A 22,869-nucleotide genomic window follows, 5' to 3' on the forward strand; every position below is an offset into this window, starting at 1 on the left:
TGGTTAGAACTGTGCCAAATGTCTAGAACAGGAGAAAGGAGCAAATACACAGTTAAAACAGATGTTTGGGATATGACTGGTACACACAGTGTTTCTGGGTAACCTTATAATCCTGGGAAATACTGTATGCACTATATTTTATACACTAATAAATATGTAGTCGAGAGGCTGAATAACACAATTACCAGTTTTTATTTATAACATTTTCTTTTTACCTTTTATCAGGGTTTTGCACCAGTGCAAAACTTGCATCAGAATTTAAAAATAGAACTGCCTTTACGTTCATAAATCATTTAGATTAATAATCACAGTATTTAAAAAAAAAAAAAAACACGCATGAGGCATGAACAAAAGCTGCAGATGGATTGCTGTTATTTGCTTTAGGGGGAAAAGTGTATGCATGGTGCTTTGCTGCCATCCAGCGGCAGTCAATTGAAGTTTTACAAACAAATCAAAACGTGAATATATTCAGCTGTGGGAAAATGAGGGCTGTGTTTCAATAATCCCATGGACATACCCTTATCAACTCCCCCTTCCAATGGTTCCTTATGTTAAATCCTATTTGTTAGAGTAAAGCTGGTTACAATGATTAATTAGATCATTTGAAGTTCGGTGGTCAATTCATTGATTGATTTTAGCCTTTTTTTTTTTAGCCACTAGCCTTTTCCTGAAATCACATGCATACCTGTACACGTTTAGTCATTAAACTTGGAGATTTTTTGTGTGGTTTATAGTATATCACTTTCAGTAACTAGTAACTGTGATTTGCGATCTTGCACTTCTTTTCTATTGTCTAACTACACTTTGGTAAATGTATAGCATGGTTTGCAAATTAACACTCAATACAAGTTGGCTAACGGCCACCATTTTGCTCGTTACAGTATATCCTGCCAGTATATCCTATACTATTTTTTTAATCTTTGCCCTCTTTGTCCATCATATACATAAATATACAGATTGTAAAATGTCGATTAGTTACTTCGTATATAAAGTATATTCATCTACCAGGAATAACAGTATGACCGGTGAGGTAAATAACACTGATTATCTCTTCATGGCACTTGATAGTGGGTGGGATATTTTAGACAGCAAGTAAACATTTTGTTTTCAAAGTTGGTGTTTAAAAGCAGGAAAAATGGGCAAGCGTAAGGATTTGAGTGAGTTTGAGGAGGGCCAAATTGTGATGACTAGACGACTGGGGCAGAGCTTCTCCAAAACTGCAGATCTTGTGGGGTTTTCCAGTCTGCAGTGGTCAGTATCTATCAAAAGTGGTCCAAGGAAGAAATAATGGTGGGTTAACAGGGTCATTAATGCTCCTGGCCCGTGTGGTCAGATTTAAAAGTTAATGCTGTTAGTGCTTGATGTGTCGGGACTGTTTTGGCAGCAAAAGTGGGTTCAACACAATACTTGGCAGGTGGTCATAGTGTTATGTCTGATCTGTGTAAATTACGAACACTTTTCTCCAAGAAAAGTTGTTCTCCCCCTATATCATTCGACTTGACTGTGGACTGAGAACATGTTGATGCTGACATGTTATCTTCATTTACAATGGTAAAGTTTGTCTAAAGGAGATTTTGACTGTTTCTTTTTCTTCACCAATCCTGACTGGATTTCTGCTTAATGAACTTGAGTGACAGATAGTAGAGCAATATAAAGACCAACACCACAGCGATCAGCACTAAATAACAGGTGTAGAGTGGGAACTGGTTCATATGCATCAGCTCCACCACCTGCCAGGGCCAAAACAAATGAAAGCACATGAGAATTACAATATTCCCAAAGCTATTTTTTAGGATAAATAATAATGCTTATAAAAAAATAAATATTCTTACTTTAATACCATCTACATTGATGGTCAGGTTACCAAGGCTTACTGTATATTTGAGGCCACGGAACTGAACCTGCAGCATCCCATCAAAACCCCACCGCATGAAGGAAATATAGGAAAACCAGGAAGCCACTGAAAAAGGTAAATCATTAGTAGAGCTATCAACAATGCTTGATGGACTTCTTAGTAATTTGCTGTTAGTTGGGTGTCTGATCATTTTTGACAGGTTCTTACCCAGCCACATGTTGTCAAGGCTAATGACAAAGCCACCAGTCAGATAGAAAACAGTGAAAAGGGAGTTTCCAGTGAAGGAAGAGGTCTGAAGGGTGGGAAACACAGCTGCTGCGAACAAAGCCATGCAGCGGCTGCAGTACACCATCAGCCATGCCAGCATGAAGTTGAGCAAGAAACGATCTGGTGAGTCGTTCAATCCGGCTAGCCAATAAATAGGCAGGCTGTATACTAGTGTAAAAACACAGTGTTCAGGTAACTCACCAAGAACCTGAGAGAGAAGGGTTACACATAATCACAATGGATTTTATTATTCAATTTAATATGTCCAAAAAATATAATTATTTTGACCCAGGAACATTATTTCACGATTTGAAATCTTGCATGGAGCTTTGCTGCCCCCTTGTGGCCGCTCTACTCTAATACGCAGTAAGTACCTTTGCAAAAAAATAAGGGGTGACTGAGTACATTCCATCTTCCAGCTCATGATACAGCATGGCTCTCTCTGAATGACCTTTAAAAAAAAAAAAAACAACAAACACCAACAATGGTAAAGTTTTTACTCAAGGAATAGGAGTAATATCCTAATAGGATAAGACTGAAATTTAAATTGAGACTCACACTTGGCTATGACATCCAGTACCACAGCGAATGGCGTGAGAGCCCCAATCATGTAGAGGAGGGCCACAGTGTCCTGCACTGGCAGTTTCTCCTCACCCGCCCCGAAGTATAGAAAGCCTACTAGTAGGGACATTAACAGGGCTTCTAGGCCATGCACCACCAGTGTCACAAGGTCACGGAAATCATTAAATACCTGCCGCCTGGTGACACGAAAAAACAAACATCATGCAAACATAAATGCAGCATCAATACAACTGCTAATTCAGATACTATAAAGATCAACTCCACAGATGCTTTATATTGTTTTAACATCTGGTCTTTTTGTTGGCTTTCTTACCTAATCAGAATGGAGAACTGGTGCAGTGGGCCAGGTCTATGGTTCTTCCTTTGTGAAACTGTGATGCTTGTTTCGGCTTTTGTTGTAGCAGGGATATCGCTAAAAAAAAATCACAGATGTACTGTAAGATGCTACTCTCTCCCTCTCCCTCTCTCTCTCTCTCTCTCTCTCTCTCTCTCTCTCTCTCTCTCTCTTTCTCTCTCGCTCTGAAAGCATGAAAAGCAGCATTGATCTGAGAGCAACCTAAAGGGACAAGCAAAAGATTTACCTTTGGATATTATTGTCCAGCACTGGAACATTGTGCTCCTCAGACTTCCACATGAAATCATCAGTGTTCTTCACCTTGTCAGCAAACTGGCTTGCTAGGACTCTTGTTCTCTCTAGACATTCTGCTTCTTTTTCGGAGCAGCGCCGGTCAATGCTGATCAAGTCCACTGTGTCGGACAGAAACAATTCCCCTTGGCCCCTTGATCTAACCATGTGTCATTCCTTGAATATTCACCAAGAGTCATGTCTTACTTACCATAGAAATCAGAGGGATTGCAGTAGCGTGGACATGGATGCCCCAGAGATGTGAAGTAAGGCACCATGTCTTTAGCAGGGCCACAGTACACGGCTGAGCCAGAGGAGAGCAACACCACCAGGTCAAAGAGCTGAAAGATGTCTGAGCGCGGTTGGTGCACAGAGAGCAGGACCAGGCGGTTCCCTCGGGCCAGACGAGACAAGGTGATAACTAGGTTGTGAGCAGTAAAGCTGTCTAGACCTGAAGTAGGCTCATCCAGGATAAGAATTCCTGAAAACGAACATGTAGTATATAGATCTGTGGCCAAATTATCGTATGAGGTGGTATCAAAAAGTTTTCGAGACTAATGGTGCTAACTGGTGCTATTCCTACCACAATTTCAAAGTGCAAAAAAAAAAAAATCAAAGATCAAATGTAGAATTCTGCATGAAACTGGGCCTTAGTGAAAAACGTCAATGCACCGCACAAAAATCTTTGCAATTTGAAATATCTACCATATAGTCAAATTTAGCAAGTATTTTATTATAAAATTCTAATAATTTAGCCTTTTTAAAGCATTTATTTCTAGAAAGCAGCAAAATGAGTTGTCAGTAGAATAAAACTCACCCGGGTTCCATAGTAGCTGAACAGCAATGCTAACCCTCCTCCTCTCTCCACCAGATACACCTCGCACATAGTTGTTTCCCACTCGTGTGTTAGCACACTGTCTCAGCCTCAGCTCGGCAATGACATCATCTACCTGCAAAGACTGCTTCATCAGGTTTCTCTACAAACAATCTAAATAATAGTGTACTATTAATAGAGGCTAAGCAAATCAGTGTAACCAATTTTCATTGTGTTCAAATGCCACAGTCCAGAAAGATAAGCCACTTAAACTGAATTTACTTCAGCTGAAGTATAACGGCTCAAGTACAGCTAAGTGTTTTACATAAGGTTATGTTTTAATTCTGTTCCCATATCTGATGATGATATTGTTTCTTCTTGCACCACAGTGGTGTGTTTGTGGTTGTTATTACGTTGGAAAACTGCCGTTCTGCCCCGTTTTTGAATGGAGGGCATCATGTTCTGCTTCAGAATGTCACACTACATGTTGGAATTCATGTTTACCAAGTAACAGCAGCACATGTGCAACCCCAGACCATGATGCTACCACCACCATGCTTAACTGTAGGCAAAACACAATTTTCTTGGTACTCCTTACCAGGGCATTGCCACACATGCTGGACACCATCTAAGCCAAACTTGTTTATCTTAGTCTCGTCAGACAACAGAGGAGGGTGCCAGGAATTCATGCTCTTGGACAGATTATCTTTAGCAAACCGTTTGCAGGCTTTCTTGTGAGCCAGCTTCAGAAGAGGCTTCCTTCTGGGACAACCGCCATGCAAACCTCTGAATGACCCTGGCCTCTGTACTGTAACTTAGTTTCAGGGTTTTACCAAACTTTTTATAGCATAGGCCATCTTTGTACAGGAGAGAAACAATTTTTATTCTTAAATCCTCAGAGAGTTCTTAGCATTGAGGTGGCATGTTGAACATCCAGTGGTCAGTATTAGAGAATTGTACTCAAAGCACCAAATTTTAACTGGTTTTATACAAGACACACAAATCTGTATGGTCCTGTCAAGCAGACAAAAACATGAACATAATGCCTGTATGTTATTTTCAGAGGACAGTAAATCTATACTACACATTAACTACTCTAAAATATATCCAAGTTTCATTTCTAAAGTATTTTCCATTGTTTATTCCTATTCCTATTGGCTGTTAGTTACTTCAGTTAGAGATTAAACACTGAGTTACCTGAGTACGTAGAGAGTCTTTTTGTTGTTAGAGGTTGTCTCCTGTTCTGTGCCGAGAGCAAGAGCACCAAAAAGTGGGAACATTGACATAACTAACTGTGTGTTTATGCCACTTGTACTGTTGGTGAGTGTACTGTGTAACTACGTTGTTCAAGAAGTTAAGTAAACTTTATGGGAAGGATCCTCTTGCATCCTATTGTATTTCACGCATCCACATAGGCCAACGCATAACCGAAACTAACTGCTTGCACGACAACTGCTGTCAGAAGTGGGATTTCATCTGTAAATTTTAGGTACATGTATGAATCAATGCTGGTGAGGCAGTATATATGGGAGAAGCAGATAAGAAGTTAGCTAAATCGTTAGCTCTCTTTCGGCACGAGATGCAAGCAGGTTGACGCCATCATGCCTGATGAGAATAGCTTTGGCCCAACTACAACGTGAATCATCTGTACATCTGTAAAGATTATACAATTTTTTTTTTTTTTTTAAAGTGAAAATAATAATAATAATAATAATAATAATAATAATAATAATTACAAAAAATTACATGGAGCTATGACAGCAGCCCATGATTGCAACCAACCCCCAGACTGGTTTAAGAGAATTCTCAAAAAACAAAAAATTCTATAAAAAAAGAATGACGAGCAACTACAAATAATGATGGGTCCAATTTTGACTCATATTACAAGTTGCAATGTTCACTGCACCCAGGAGAACCACAAGTGACATCTCCCAGCCTACTGTCAGAGAAAAGATGATGCCTTATTCAGATTCACCCTTCCTTCAAGACAATACTGAGAGGTCATGCAACATCACAGTTGAGCCATTTGCTGCTAAGCTAGAAGTAATACAACAGAGAGCATGCACTTCAGGTCTCTCCATAGCTACCCTTCAATGGAAACTGGCACAAGGCCAAAAAAAAAAAAGGGCTGGAACACTGAAGAAGCCAGTCCTCCACACCACAGGTGAGCTGTGCAATAAATCAGAGGAACAAGCTTGCTTAGTGATGTGAATGTAATCTGCATTCCAAAACAAAGCCGTTGTAGACACGGGAGATGAAACAACAGCTATTGCAGAGACTGTGTCAGCAGCTTCCCCTCAGTAGGTAGACAGCTACAACACAGACATGTATCCATAATGCAGAATCAGGGAAGGACATGAATGCTAAAGGTAGATTGAAAAGCAAATTCCAAATTAGCACCTAGTGCACAGAATGGGAAGTTTTTGTGGCTCTGATACATGACCCTGTCCTTCTGGGGCTAGATTTTTTTGCAGGCTGCAAATGTTACCATTCATACTAGTGGCAGAAGAGCTAGTTCCTGAAAAGATAGTTTGGGGGTGACAACGAGACCACCTTACCAAAATGGGGCGTGTCTTGGTCTCTTAGTGGAAACAAATCCAGATGAGGGCTTATCAAGTTATGAACAGCAGGAAAGGACTGTGTTAGCACTCAAGAACCAAGTGATGACACAACTGAGAAGACTGACAACTGACACAGACCTACCTGAGCATCTCCAAGCCCTTTATGCTGCTTTAAGTGGAACATTATGTGAGGTGCAGCAACAGTGACTTATTGAGCTCCTGGTCTCATCCAGATTTCTCTTTGCTGTTTCAGATTTGGAATGGACCATGGCCTCTTAACAGCTGTTGCTAACAGGATAAATACTGTAGCTGCTGGTCCAGTACGGCACCTAGATAGACTCCCCTTGGATTTTAAGAGGAGTAGGAAAGGAGTGGGCTGCCTCAGAGTGGGTGTCACCCGTGGTGTTTGTTCGTAAAAAGGATGGAGGTGTTTGTTGGTGTGTTCGACTGTTGGCGTCTCAACCGAATGACAGCCTCTCCCCATAATTGAGGAATACCTTGATGTCCTTGGTGGAGCTTGTGTCTTTTCTTTTCTAGACCTTTGGTCTGGGTACTTGCAAATTGCAGTGGATGAAATTAATAGAGTGAAGACACCTTCATCACTCGCTATGGCCTTTATACAGTGAGGAAAATAAGTATTTGAACACCCTGCTATTTTGCAAGTTCTCCCACTTAGAAATCAAGGAGGGGTCTGAAATTGTCATCGTAGGTTCATGTCCACTGTGAGAGACATAATCTAAAAAAAAAAATCCAGAAAACACTATGTATGATTTTTTAACTATTTATTTGTATGATACAGCTGCAAATAAGTATTTGAACACCTGAGAAAGTCAATGTTAATATTTGGTACAGTAGACTTTGTTTGCAATTACAGAGGTCAAACGTTTCCTGTAGTTTTTCACCAGGTTTGCACACACTGCAGGAGGGATTTTGGCCCACTCCTCCACACAGATCTTCTCTAGATCAGTCAGGTTTCTGGCCTGTCGCTGAGAAACACAGACTTTGAGCTCCCTCAAAGATTCTCTATTGGGTTTAGGTCTGGAGACTGGCTAGGCCATGCCAGAACCTTGATATGCTTCTTACAGAGCCACTCCTTGGTTATCCTGGCTGTGTGCTTCGGGTCATTGTCATGTTGGAAGACCCAGCCTCGACCCATCTTTAATGCTCTAACTGAGGGAAGGAGGTTGTTCCCCAAAATCTCGAAATACATGGCCCGGTCATCCTCTCCTTAATACAGTGCAGTCGCCCTGTCCCATTTGCAGAAAAACACCCCCAAAGCATGATGCTACCACCCCCATGCTTCACAGTAAGGATGGTGTTCTTGGGTTGGTACTCATCATTCTTCTTCCTCCAAACACGTTTAGTGGAATTATGACCCAAAAGTTTTATTTTGGTCTCATCTGACCACATGACTTTCTCCCATGACTCCTCTGGATCATCCAAATGGTCATTGGCAAACTTAAGATGTGCCTGGACATGTGTTGGTTTAAGCAGGGGAACTTTCCGTGCCATGCATGATTTCAAACCATGATGTCTTAGTGTATTACCAACAGTAACCTTGGAAACGGTGGTCCCAGCTCTTTTCAGGTCATTGACCAGCTCCTCCTGTGTAGTTCTGGGCTGATTTCTCACCTTCCTTAGGATCATTGAGACCCCACGAGGTGAGATCTTGCATGGAGCCCCAGTCCGAGGGAGATTGACAGTCATGTTTAGCTTCTTCCATTTTCTAATGATTGCCCAACAGTGGACCTTTTTTCACCAAGCTGCTTGGCAATTTCCCTGTAGCCCTTTCCAGCCTTGTGGAGGTGTACAATTTTGTCTCTAGTGTCTTTGGACAGTTCTTTGGTCTTGGCCATGTTAGTAATTGGATTTTTACTGATTGTATGGGGTGGACAGGTGTCTTTATGCAGCTAACGACCTCAAACAGGTGCCTCTAATTTAGGATAATAAATGTAGTGGAGGTGGACATTTTAAAGGCAGACTAACAGGTCTTTGAGGGTCAGAATTCTAGCTGATAGACAGGTGTTCAAATACTTATTTGCAGCTGTATTATACAAATAAATAGTTTAAAAATCATATATTGTGATTTCTGGATTTTTTTTTTTTAGATTATGTCTCTCACAGTGGACATGCACCTACGATGACAATTTCAGACCCCTCCATGATTTCTAAGTGCGAGAACTTGCAAAATAGCAGGGTGTTCAAATACTTATTTTCCTCACTGTAAATAAACTCATATGCTGTTCGGATTGTGCACTTTTCAAAGCACTTTTCAAAGGGCAATGGAGCTTGTTCTTTGAGTACTTCAGTGGGAATCTCTTCCGATTTACTTGGACAACATCATCCTCCTGGGAAAGGGGTCAATGAAAGCCTTGATCGACTTTAAGTTGTATTCCAGCATCTTTTCAGTTATGGATTTAAGCTAAAGCCATCCAAGTGTCACATGTTTACAGAAGAAGTCCTTTTCCTGGGCCATGTGGTTAGTGGTGATGGCAAATGGCCCAACCCATCTTTGATTAGTGATATTGAATCTTAGAACATCCCACAAGTGTACATTAACTGAATTTTGTTCCAGCATTTTCTGAGCTGGCCAGCCCTCTTAATGAGCTCCTAAGAAAAGAAGCAACATTGATAAAAGACTGGGAGCACAAGAATGCCTTCACACAACTCAAAGAAATATTAACTTATGCAAACTAACTGTGCTTGGATATCCTTAAATGGAGGGAAAATATATTCTGGAAAATGAATCATCAAATCACAAAATAGGTGCAGTGTTGTCACAATGTCAGTAGGGAGAGAAAAGATTTATGCAAGAACCCAATTCACCCCAGCTCGAAGGAGATACTGTGTAATAAGACGAGAGTTGCTAGCTATTGTATTCTTCACCCGCCAATTTTGACACAACAGTCTTACCTGGTTACTCCGGTTCAGACATCCTGAAGGACAGCTTGCCTGCTGGCTGGAACAGCTGTGTCAGAATGATTTTGACATTGAGCACATAGCTGGAAAACACCATTCAAATGCTAATGCAATGTCAAGATGTGATGGTAAGATTTCCAATATTTGTAACTGTTATTAGATAGCTAGATAGATATAGAGATAGCTACAACTTTATTCTCATTACTTAGTACAGGTACACAGCAAGGAAATGCAGTTTGGCATCTACCAAAAGTAGATTGCAAATAGTGCAATTGTGCAAATTGACAAGTGCAGATAAATATACATAGTACATATATTGTATGCTTCAAACAGTCCACCATTGTTCCTGTCCGGAAAAAGCCCCAGCCCGCCTGCCTCAACAACTACCACCCTGTAGCCTTGACCTTAGTAGTGATGAAGTGCTTTGAGAGACTGGTCAGAGACTTTATCATTACCAGACACACTGGATCCTTTACAGTTCATGTACCGCCAGAACTGTTCTACTGAGGACGCCATTGCTCATCTCCTCCACACTACGATGAGCCATTTGGACTACAGAAAAGGGAATTATGCAAAGATGCTGTTTGTGGACTACAGTTCAGCGTTCAACACCATAATTCCCTCCACGCTCACCTCTAAGTTGGAGGTCCTGGGACTCAGCCTGCTGCTGTGTCAATGGATCTCTAACTTCCTGACAGACCACAAGGCATACGGGTGGGGAAACACACCTCATCCGCCCTCACCCTCAGCACTGGAGCTTCTTAGGGTTGTGTTCTAAGCCCCCTGCTGTACTCACTGTACACATATGTCTGTGTGGCCACTTTCAACTCCACCACCATCATCGAGTTTGCTGACGACACTGTTGTGATGGGCCTGATCTTTAACAATGACGAGACGGCCTACCTACAGGAGGTTAAAAACTTGGAGAGATGATGCCAGGAGAACAATCTTCTCCTGAACGTCAGCAAGACTAAGGAGTTGATAGTGGAATTCAGCACAAAGCAGGACTGGTCATACCAACCGCTAAACATCAACGTGACCCCAGTGGAGAGAGTGGACAGTTTTTCTGGTACTTAGGTGTTTACATCACACAGGACCTGTCTTGGTCCTGTCACACCAACACCCTGGTAAGGAAGGCCCGGCAGCGTCTGTACCATCTAAAACGCTTAAGGGCCTTAAAACTACCCTCTCAGGTGCTAAAGACTTTTTACACTTGCACCATTGAGAGCGTTCTGACGGGTAGCATCACTTCCTGGTTCGGGAACAGCACCATGCAGGACAGGCGAGCCCTCCAAAAGGGTGGTGCATTTAGCTGAACGTACCATCCACACCGAGCTCCCTAACCTGCAGGACATCTACAGCATGCGGTGCCGGACCAGAGCCAGGAAGATTGTGAAGGACCTCAGCCATCCCAACAATGGACTCTTTTCTTTGTTGCGTTCAGGTAAGTGCTTCCGCTCCTTGAAAGCAAATACAGAGAGAATGAGGAGGAGCTTCTTCCCGCAGGCCATTCGAAGTTTGAACCAGGAAACACCCAGGATCTAAAACTGGTCCACAAAAAAGTGTGTAAAGGTACAAGAAGTAGAAGATTATAAGGCTATGGCATTGACAATAATGTGCAAAAGGTAAATAAACAAGTACACTAAATATATTTATAAAGGTACATGTGAAATATTAGGCAGGATGTACAGCAAGGTATATATAGATGCACATAAAAATAGTGCAGATGTACTGTATGTAAGGCACAATATGTGTAGAGAAAAAGGAGTATAAAAATTGCAATATGTACATTGTATGTACAATTGTACAGAAGTTCTAAACAGTGTTTATATAGTGTTCTAACGGTGTAGTGTAGAGTTCTTTTTCTAACTTCGCTCGGTGTTTCACTATGGGAATCGCTTTGGGCGTGACCAACTACGGAAGCTCTTATGACACCACGTCTGTCTTGACAGACAGGTCGACCTGAGATCAGGCTCCGCCCTACCTTTTACCCGAACTCAGACCTCCTCGACTTGGACATGGAGGACAAGGATGAGGACGACAGTGGTCGCTTCCCGGCTCAACAGTCGAGGCCCCAGAGCGCAGGCGATGCAACCTCACAGGCTGAAGGTAACCTGCACGAGGTATGCAAGCGAGCCGCGGCTGAGCTAGGACTAGCGTGGCCCGCGGCCCAGGACGCGGAGGGAGCTGTGAGAGACCTTTACGACGGGAAAAGGCTGCCGCCTGCTCAACCCGCTACTAGACAGCTCCTGCCCGCCGTGCCGGCTTGCATGAAGGAAATGGCCCGTTACTGGTCTAGCCCCTTCAAGAGCAAGCTTCCAGCAAAAGGGTGCTCCAAGCTGGAGATTCAAGGGATGGAGGAGCTGGGGTTGGCCGGACCCCCAGCTGTGGAGCCTTCGGTGGCTTATCACCTCCATCCGAATCGGCGTTCTATCTCTGCCTCCTCTAAAATTGCGCTGCCTGGAAAAATCGAGAAATTGACGGCGTCCATCCATCAGAGGATGTATAAATATGCAGCGCAGTCAGTGTGCTCGCTAACGGTGACGTTACTGTCCGCGTACCAGGCGGAGATTTTGGAGACACGGGAGTGCCTAACCCGGTACCTTGGGACGAGATCTGTGTGGTGAACGACCTAATCCTGCGCTCTTCACGGCGCGGTTCAGGGCTGCGGCCGCGTGATGGGCTTGGCTGTGTCAGGTGAGAGAGCATTGTGGCTTAACCTGTCAGGCTTGGGTGACACACAAAAAGCGGAAGTCATGGACGCTGCCTACGACCCCGCTAAAGGTCTGTTCGGTCCAGCTCTGGAAAAGATGAGAGAAACCATCACTCTCAGGAAACAGGAGGATGAAGCATTCAACCTCTGTTTGCCTCGTAAGCTGTCTCAGAACCCGCCCCCTCAGCCAGCGCGACGGGGTTTTGCCGCAGCCGCGGCTGCGAGAGGGAGACCGATGAGCGCGAGAAGTGCGAGATCGGCTCCCGGCAGACAACAAGCTGGCCAACGTCCGAGATCGGACGGCTCAGGACCGTGGGGAAAGCATTCATTTGCGGCCGTGGCGGCGAGAAACCGTCCGCCCCGACCCGAGGAGCGGAAGAAGAAGCGTGCTACCTAACACGCGAATGTTCTCGGATCCTCTTTTCTCCGCCGGCGAAAAAAAGGAGAAGAGAACACGGCCCGGTTCTGAGTTCTGTAGGGGCTTCATCCCTAGTTTCTCCTCGGGTTCGAGGAATGATGGAAAATGTTCAGTGTCACCAAGCACTCATGACATGTGTTCACTCGCACGTCAGTTCAGACGATTGCGCAATAAAACTTTCACCATCGCATCCAAGCCACGGGCCACGGCCACGGGCGATGTGTTCAGACACAAAAAACAAAATAAATGTTAAAATTTTGCATCCAGGCGATCAGCCGAGGGCGATTGTGCACAAGAATCCCGAAAGTTCAGCGTGCAACCCCCCAGTTTCGCCGCTGGAGGGTGCGCTCGCTCTGCCAGCGGAGCCCTGCGCGGCGACGGTTGTGATGTCATCAACACGCGACCAGTGTTGTGTACGCGGGGCTCCCTTTCTGCGCACCTCGTCAATTGGCGCGCATGCGCGGCGCACCCGTGGGTTTTAAACACGATTTCACGGGGATACAGGCTCCAATTCGCTATGAAACCACCCAGATTCAACGGTGTGTTGGTCTCGGTGGCTCGAAGAGAGTCGGCTCTCGTCCTGACGGCCGAGATCGACTCTCTTTTGAGGAAAAAGGCAGTCAAAGTTGTTCCGGAGGCAGAAAGCCGTCAGGGTTTTTACTCCCGATACTTTGTGATCCCGAAGAAGGGAAGCACATCTCTTCGTCCGATCTTGGACTTGCGTGTGTTAAACAAGCACCTGAGAAAATATTCATTCAGAATGTTGACACACAAAGCGCTCTGTCGGTCGATCCGTCCAAACGATTGGTTTGTGACGATCGATCTATCGGACGCGTATTTTCACATAGACGTTTACCCGTCACACAGAAAATATTTGAGGTTTGCACACAGAGGCACTGCCTACGAATTTCAAACCATTCCGTTCGGTCAAGTGTGTGGAGGCGGCTCTTTTGCCATTGAGAAACAGCGGGATTCGGATTTTGTCTTATATAGACGATTATCTGATATGCTCCTCGTCAAGAGAGCGAGCGATCAGAGATGCGGAGAGCGTGATCACGCATCTCTGCAGCTTGGGTTTCAAAATAAACAGGGAAAAGAGCTGCTTGTGTCCCGCGCAGCGCACGGAATATCTAGGACTCAGTATAGATTCCCTCTCCTATCGTGTCACGCTGACGGAGAGAAGAATCGAATCTCTCATACAGTGTCGCTCCCGTTTTCGGGCAGGGACGAATGTCCCGTTCCGAGTGTGCCTATGAATGCTGGGTTTAATGGCTTCGGTGATTTCTGTGGTGCGTCTGGGACTTCTCATGATGAGAGATTTTCAGAGATGGGTCGCGCGGTTGCGCTTATGTCCCCGACGTCATCTCAATCGGCCGGTCAAGATAACGCACGCGTGCGTCTTAGCGCTCCGCCGATGGGGATGCCCCGCGACTCTTCGGTCGGGGATTCCCTTGGGGGCGGTGTCGTCGAGGGTTACTATGACGACGGACGCGTCTTTGACGGGCTGGAGCGCGACCCTTATGGGCAGAGCTGTGAACGGCGTTTGGCCTCCGCAGCTGATCTCGAGTCATATAAACTACTTGGAGTTGTTAGCGGTGTTTCTAGCTCTGAAACATTTTCTGGTTTTCATAAAGGGCCAACATGTGTTGGTAAAAACGGACAATTCCACAGTAGTCGCATACATCAACCGACAGGGGGGGGTGCGCTCCCTCCAGTTGCATCAGTTGGCAAGGAAACTGATAATGTGGTGCGACACGAGGCTTTTATCCATCAGAGCGACTCATGTTCCAGGAATATGGAACAAGGGTGCAGATCTGTTGTCCAGGGGAAACCCCCTGTACGGGGAATGGAAACTGCACGCTCAGGTGGTGGAGCAGATATGGCAGAGATACGGCCGGGCTGCCGTAAAACTCTACGCCTCACGAGAAAACGCTCAGTGTCCTCTGTACTTTTCTCTAAGGGACAGAGATGCACCGTTGGGTGTGGATGCGTTAGCCCACCCATGGCCAAACGTTCTTCTCTACGCGTTCCCTCCGCTGAGCTTGATCTCCCCCACTCTAGCCAGGGTCAGAGAACTCAGCTTTTTACTGATTTTGATAGCTCCACGCTGGGAGTCCAGACACTGGATCGCGGAAATAGTTTAGCTGCTGTCGGATCAGCCGTGGCCGCTCCCTCCACGGAGGGACCTTTTGTCCCAGGCGGGCGGGGAGATTTATCATCCGCACCCAGGCAGGATAGCTCTATGGGCCTGGCCCGTGAGAGGTGGATCTTGAATGTGGCAGGTTTGCCACGATCGGTTATACACACTATCCAGAGTGCTAGGGCCTCGTCTACTCGCACGCTTTATGACAATAAGTGGCGAGTTTTTGAGGAGTGGTGTGGCCGTGGTCGCATTGTCTCCTTTCAGTGTTCTGTGGGAGACATTTTGTGCTTTCTCCAGGATTTGCTGGATAAAGGGAAAGCTTTTTCTACTTTAAAGGTGTATCTGGCGGCTATTTCTGCGTGTCATGTCGGGTTTAATAACGAACCTGCGGGTCGGCACCCTTTGATTAGTCGGTTTATGAAAGGTGCACGCCGTAAGAGGCCGGTGTCTCAACGGCTAGTGCCTCAGTGGGATCTGTCCTTGGTTTTGGAGGCCCTTTCTCATCACCCTTTTGAGCCGGTGGATGGCATAGGGCTGAAATTTATTTCTCTTAAGACAGCACTGCTTGTGGCTCTAGTGACTGCGAAGCGTGTTAGCGAGCTGCAGGCCCTGTCTGTCAGTCCATCCTGTTTGCAGTTTGCCCCTGGGCTCACGAAAGTTTCCTTTCGCCCTAACCCGGCATTTGTACCTAAAGTGGTGGATTCTTCTTATAGATGTCCCGTTACAGAACTTTTGGCTTTTCACCCTCCTCCGCTCTCAGGAGGAGGAGAGGTTGAGTTCCTTGTGCCCAGTGCGGGCTCTCCGTACATACGTCAGGAGAACAGCGGATTTCAGAAAGTCTGACCGGCTGTTTGTGTCTTGGGCTACCCCCCACAAAGGGAAGCCATTGTCGAGACAACGGCTGTCCCACTGGATTGTAGAGGCTATATCTCTAGCGTATGAATGCGGTGGTTCTCAAGCACCTGAGGGTCTGAGGGCCCACTCGACTAGAGGGATGGCGACTTCATGGGCCCTGCTTAAGGGAGTTTCTGTTCAGGAAATTTGTGCGGCGGCCGGTTGGGCCACGCCACACACCTTTGTGCGGTTTTATAGACTGGATGTGTCTGAGTCATCCTTGGCACATGCGGTGCTGGGAGCCAGACGTCCTGTGCCCATGTGATTGGGTGTAGCGGGATCATGTGCAATCCGGGAGTGGTCTATATCTCCCATAGTGAAACACCGAGCGAAGTTAGAAAAAGAACGATGGGTTACTTAACGTAATCCCGGGTTCTTTGATAACAGAGTGAGGTGTTTCACCAGCACTTCCCTCCTTGCACGAGGACGGGAAGAAATCTCGTTGCAATGATGTTAGATAGGGTCGACCTGAGTGATAAAGGTAGGGCGGAGCCTGATCTCAGGTCGACCTGTCTGTCAAGACAGACGTGGTGTCATAAGAGCTTCCGTAGTTGGTCACGCCCAAAGCGATTCCCATAGTGAAACACCTCACTCTGTTATCAAAGAACCCGGGATTACGTTAAGTAACCCATCGTTCAGTAGTGTGATAGTGGATGGAAAAAAGTGACTGGGATGTGAAGAGTCGATCTGCTGTGGTGAAGGTGCTCAATGGCAGGTAGATGGGTGCCAGTGATGCGTTGGGCAATTTTGACCACCCTTTGTAGAGCTTTGCATTCACACACAGTGGAGCCTGTGTATCGTACAGTGATGGAGTTGGTAAGGATGCTCTCTATGATGCAGCAGTAAAAACTCTGTCGACCTGTAAAAGCAGCATCTCTTGCTTTGAACAGAAAACTAAGTTTATCCACGGTTTCTGACTATGAAAGCATTTTATGTGTTTGACCTTAGTGACATTGTCAATGCACGTGTTCATATGGTCCAAAACAGATGATGTGTAGATGTCAATGTCTGTGAGAGTCCAATATGGCATGTTCCAGTCAGTATACTAAAACTGTTGCTTTAGAAAAGAAATAGCCCACTATGGTTATACCTTTACTGACCTTACAGCTGGTTTGACCCATTTGATCAGTGGTATGTATTTGGGTAGCAGGAACAAAGAGAGAGGATCAGACTGAACCAAATTGGAGAGTGGAATGGCCTTGTGGGCCTCAGGTATGTTTGTGTATACCTGAGGCCCACAAGGCCATTGTGGGCCTTGTGGGCCTCAGGTATGTTTGTGTATACCTGATCCAGTGTGTTGTCCCCTCTGGTAGAGCAGGTATCATTATGGTGAAATTTTGGTAGTAAAGATCTCAGGTTGGAGTGGTTGGAGTCTTCAGCAACGATGAAATTTAGCCTTAGCCAAGCCCTAATGCCACCTCGCTTAAAGTAGGTCTTGCTGCTCTTCAAAGCGATTTCCAGAGGGAGTTCAATGTTTGTTGAAAGTCCCTCTCTGTAGTTGTGACCGATGTCTAGTATGTTTGTTGGCTGTATGAGACATGTGTAAGCCTATTCTGAGTAAATAAACTTGCAGTTAATGGACAATTTACTACCGAATCGCAAAATCTGGAGAGATGCTGGGCCTTGTATTGTGCATGCGCCGCTATCTGCACGCCATCTCAGGCAGGAAGGAGTGTTTTCAATTTGCTATGTGGAGGCTGTAAACAAAAAGCAAAAGCTGTATTGTCCACTAGGAGAGGTTTGAGGAAGACGTGGATGATGCAAAGAGCATAGAGTGTGCAAAAGGGGAACACGTCTTCAACAGTGCTGGCATGGGTGATGAGAGCAGGGCAGCTGCAGAGTTGTTTAATACCCTAGGTGGAAACTGGCTAGAAGTCTTCTCCAAAGAAAAGCTAGTGCAAGATTAGAGAGCTGATTCTGATCTCTCCATCCTGCACGAGTGGAAAGAAAAGGGAATCCTTCCAACAAAAGGGGATGTCACATTGAAAGGTCAAACAGTCAGAAAAATACTGACTGTGTTGGTCGCAAGTTGAACTCTATCAAGGTGTCCTCTTTTATCATTGGGAAAGGCCTGGAGGACTGTTGTTAGTACCTGCCTCAATGCAAACAAAGGTGTTACAAAATCCACCGCACTCTGGCCATTTGGGTGCAGGAACGACTTTAGAGCGACTCAATCAAAGTTTTCACTGGAATGGCATGGTTGGAGATGTACATTTGTACATATAGAGGTGCAGACTTTGCAATGCTTGCAAAAGTTCTGGGACCAACTCAGAGGGCCAAACTTCAAAACCAAGCAGGGGCACCAATGGATCGGATCCACATCGATATATTGTGCCCATTTCCTGTGTCCAGATCAGGAAACAAGTATGTTCTTATCATTATTGACTAGTTCACTTGATGGGTGGAAGCATTTCCTGTGCCAGACCAAGGTTTAAGACACTTGTCTATGAGTTCAACTCCAGGTTTTGCGCACCACTTGAACTGCACACAGACCAGGGTTGAAATTTTGAAAGTTCATATTCAGAAATGTTTGCAGTCTCTTGCAGATCACACAAAAACCCTTAACATCCTGCTTCCGAAGGGGCAAATTGAGAGGTTCAATCAACCGCTCCTTCAGATGATTTGATGCTACAATGCTGAACCAGAATTAGAAAAAAACTGTGATGAGCATCTCCTTACATCAGTGCACCATAGCTCCCAGCATGCAGTTACTGGATTCATGCCAAATAGGCTCATGCTTGAAAGGGAGGTTTACCAACCTCAGGATCTTTGGTCTAGTATAGCAGAGCAAAAGTCAGGGAGTTTGAAAGTTCTAGAATTTCTGTACAATTTTGACAAAAGCTTGAGAGAGGCACATGATATTGCCAGGGAGCACCTTTAAACAGCTCGATAATGGTAAAAGAAGATCTATGATCTCAGGGCTCAGGAGAGGAATCATGTTGTTGGAGATCTGGTGGAAAAGAGGACAGAGCCCTAAACTCTCATCTCCAGTCAGAGAAAGGCCCCTTTGTTAAATCTGCCTGCTAAAGTAGCCTTTAAAGTACTGGGCCACACAGAGCTTCATGAGATCCAGTGGTTACGACAAAAGAAAATCATGCATCACAATAGTCTCAAGCCCCCGACTGTGACATGATTTCAGCCAGGGTCAAGCGTCAAAGGAGTGATATCCTGCAAAAGTGCAAGGACACCCCTGACAACCCCATAATGCAAAAACCTCTACATGAGCCAGAACCAATTGCATCCTGTGGTAGCAGTAAAAATATATTTTTTAGGAGAACCAGGAGAAGGAGAGAAAGCAGCAGCCAACAGCTTGTTGGCATAGGCAACATGGACTTGGACTGATGTCAGACATAGGAGAACAAGAGAAAAAAAAACACAAAGAGGAAGAAAAATTCAGAATCCAGCAAGATACAACAGTCAGTTTTTCATTGTTGCCTTTCACTGTTCATTATGTACAGTTTCTTAGTTTCTTGTGTACTAAAGGGGGGATATTCCCTATGTTTATTCTGTTACTATACCTATTGGCTGTTAGCTACTTCAGTTAGAGAAGTACGTTTGAACGTAGAGAGTCTTTTTGTTGCAGGAAGTTGCTCATATACTTATTGCACAGTCTGAAAGCAGCCGTTCTGTGGCGAAGCACCAATAAGTGGGAATACAGACTGTGTTAATGCCACTTGTGCTGTTGGTGAATAATCTGTGCAACTTCGTTGTTCAAGAAGTTAAGAAAACTCTATGAAAAGAATCCATCCACATAAGCCAACACATAACCGAAAGTAACTGCATGCACGAACATATATATTATTTTATTATTGTATTATTCATATAAAGTAGGAAAATAAAACATTAATGACAAGTAATTCACAATTTATGTTAAGTTTACAGTACAGTGCATGTACAATTCTCTTTGAATAAGGAACCATCAAAAAGAGAGAGTCAAAACCCCGTGATTTTTTGTTACTTGCGAGGGGTCATAGACCCCTGCAAAATTTAATTTTGCACTATATACAGACAGACAGACAGACAGACAGACAGACAATTTCTTTAGCACTGGATTCAGGTTTATCGGTTTTGTTCTCTGAGTTATCACAAGAATCACTGTTAATTGCATGCCATATGAACTCAAGTGGCCTTTAGTATCAGTGAGTTGGACATACATTGGCTTCTGTTTAATTGAATTACTGCTATATATCAATTGTATATGTTATCCTTGAACAGTGAACCCCAAGCTCATAATACTGGTTGATAAGTATAAGATCCTACATTCATGCAATGTATTCTGTCCAGGGAATCAGTGATGTTACCTGGTAAAAATGTAAGTGATAAATAAATAAATTGTCCCAGTGCAATCAGAGAATTTGGTTACATGAACAGAAACCATTATAATGCTTTTTATGTAAAAGTGACGTGTAGTATATAGTTACAGCTAGTGTATAGAGAGCTTTGGTCAGCATTCCTAATAATACATTATTAATATAATAATAAATAATAAATCTTAAGTTTATTGACTATTGAGTGCTCAGGATGTCTATGCATGCAATAAACCATCTCTTTATGTTTTTGCTCGTGGTCTTATGATTCTTCAGTCATCATACTTCTGGTGAAACACTGCACTTTAAATACTGGACAGATTTATATAATTCACATTGCTAAAATTCCTTTTTGTAGGCTTAATCTTCTCAGCCACAGTCAGCTGACTAACATAACTGAGAGCTGGCCTTTATTATTGATTTAATGATTCCTATTAGCTCGTGAATTACAGTACATGGTTGCTTTGTTTCTCTGTATTGCCAATGAGATTTTTTTCGATGAATAAAACACAATTTAATTTAATCAAAGTATTGCCTACCCTTTGCCTTAGTTCATGACTTGTTATTAACAAGGATATCAAGGACATTTGGAAGAATTTATGAGCACTGCATGTCTTACCCTTTGATCTCTCTGTGCCTGTGTAAAATCTGTCGGTAGGCGTAGTTTTGCCACGAAGGTGAGAGTCTCCCGTACTGTCAGATGGGGTAACAAACGGTCATCCTGTCGGACGTGAGCGATGCTTTTCTTCACCAGCGAGGTTGTGCAGGGTTTGCCATTGATGAGGATCTCTCCAGATTTCTTGGTGCCTCCTTCATCTCGACATGTTATAATGTCCAGCAGGGAGGTCTTTCCACAGCCTGTTGGAGGCCAAAGCAAAAACGAGTAAAGAAATAAACTTGACACTGTACCTGCACAAAAAACAAAATAAAAACAAACACTGTGCCTTATATAAGTGATATTTATATTTGTCTGAGGTTGGAACACATTTGTACTTTGAATTACTTTTCATCTAATGCAACTTTTGCCTTTAAGGTAATTTTGAGGGCCCTTTTGAGTCCAACAGCAACTGCAATTAAATGTTTTTAGCAGTTTTTTAAATGTTACATTTGTAGTAAGCAAGCAGATCCCCAACACGTTTATATACACAAACTTTAACTATTGTTCCAATGATGAAAATATGACAATGCAGCTCCGTGTTGTTAGTTATTTTCTCACGTGACTCCCATAATTTTTGTAACAATGAAATCAAAACACCGACCAAAAAACCCTGATCTATTGCATTGTGTAGCATCTATGGGAGTCACGTGACAAAAGAACAACTTAGACTAGAAAAGTCAAGAGGTAAAACTTTGTCTGTAGCACTTTTTCCTGTTTAATCAGATAAATATTTTTGTAAATCTAAAAGTGTTTTTTTTTAAGGAAGTATAAATGCAGCCAATAACATCCTAGATATAATGTGTAGTTAAAAACATGGTTGTCTAAGACCTAAAGTACCCATATGTACCCTTAAAGTACCCATATGTTATTATTTCTAGTCATATTGAAATTATCATTTTATCAGTTTGACTCATTCCTACCTGAGCTGCCAATAACAGCCAACATCTGGCCGCTGTGCACTCTCAGGTTCAGGTCTTTGATAGCAGTTTGTTTTTTGCCCCGCATCTCCCAGGGCATCTTAAGCTCCGACAGTTTCTCATACCAGGGGATCTGTGCTGCCGTGTCCACCTAGAGTACACACAAAAAGCTCCCATGTGCTTGCATGCTTAACTGGTGCCAGTACACTGATCAATACCTTTTCCATTCCATTTACATTTTCATTTTTCCTCTTACATACACATTATAGAAGTAATCATTTGAATTAATTTGAGAAAGGTTTGTTGGTGTCTCAAACTGGATACCTGATAGTGCAGATTTCTGACTTCCAGCTCATTGTAACCCCCACTGTAGGTAAAATACAGACTGCTGTCCTCATCTCCTGATGTAAACAGCCTAATATCTCTTCCCTGGAATAAAAGGAATGAGTTAATAAACACCTTTATTCAAATACCACACATTTAGCTTGTGTCAGACAGCAAAGCATTTCATTGCATTAAGGGTCATTTCATTGATTTAGTTTTAGAAATAGTAATTCTAAATAATTGTTTGGACTCTTGGACCAAAGCCGATTGTAAAACATATACATATACATAAAAAATAAAAAATAAAATACAAACATCTCATTAATTTAATCAGATTTGTTCAATGCCAATAGATAAGTGGACAATGTTGAATTTTGGTTCAGAGTCCATTTAAATGATGGCACGCATTCTCATTGCATAATACACATACTCTTTTCTCCTGCATGAAGTCCACCAACAGGTGAAGTCAATAGTTTAGATATAATTGGGCACACAGTACACAGTAAATGACACAGAACACACAGTAAAAGCACACAATAAAGAATGAACAAATGAATGATTGAATGAATGTCTTTACTGATATGTCTCTTATATGTAATTGTCCTTGTTTAGTCTGCTGTGGTGGTCACTTACCTCACAGTTTCCAGGCACTGCTGAGAAGCTGCTTTCTGAATCAAACACATTGTCATCTGTCATGGTGGCTAGCTAGTGCTAGCAAAAGAGGTGCTGAATTTGAGGATAGAGACTACTGTCGGTCCGGGTTGAAAACCTGAAGAAGTGACTGCTGGTTTCTCTGTTAAGAGAGTGTGTTGTAGAGAGGAGGCACTTTCAGAACTCTCTCTATGTACAGCACTGAGCAAAGGTCCACTGAT

At 43.7% G+C, this 22,869-nt stretch overlaps 1 protein-coding gene across 2 annotated transcripts; it reads right to left on the minus strand.

Annotated features, from left to right (window-relative positions):
* Nucleotides 1-173: 173 nt before the first annotated feature.
* Nucleotides 174-22,858, minus strand: abcg8 (ATP-binding cassette, sub-family G (WHITE), member 8). 2 transcript variants are annotated; one of them, XM_083539988.1, is made up of 13 exons: nucleotides 22,631-22,858; nucleotides 21,998-22,102; nucleotides 21,677-21,824; nucleotides 20,718-20,956; nucleotides 4,147-4,279; nucleotides 3,541-3,810; nucleotides 3,286-3,451; nucleotides 3,018-3,116; nucleotides 2,681-2,880; nucleotides 2,497-2,573; nucleotides 2,063-2,330; nucleotides 1,833-1,960; nucleotides 174-1,730 (listed from the first exon to the last, which is right to left on the minus strand). In XM_083539988.1, the coding sequence occupies exons 1-13, from the start codon at nucleotides 22,691-22,693 to the stop codon at nucleotides 1,593-1,595; spliced, it is 2,034 nt and encodes a 677-aa protein (XP_083396114.1). In that variant the 5' UTR covers nucleotides 22,694-22,858; the 3' UTR covers nucleotides 174-1,592. The 2 variants fall into 2 exon arrangements, with proteins under 2 accessions (XP_083396114.1, XP_083396115.1); XM_083539989.1 differs by having other exon boundaries at nucleotides 21,998-22,229; nucleotides 22,286-22,784.
* Between the last annotated feature and the right edge of the window lie 11 nt (nucleotides 22,859-22,869).

Source organism: Silurus aristotelis (genome assembly GCF_946808225.1).
Source record: "Silurus aristotelis genome assembly, chromosome: 4".
In the NCBI taxonomy this organism is placed as follows: domain Eukaryota; kingdom Metazoa; phylum Chordata; class Actinopteri; order Siluriformes; family Siluridae; genus Silurus; species Silurus aristotelis.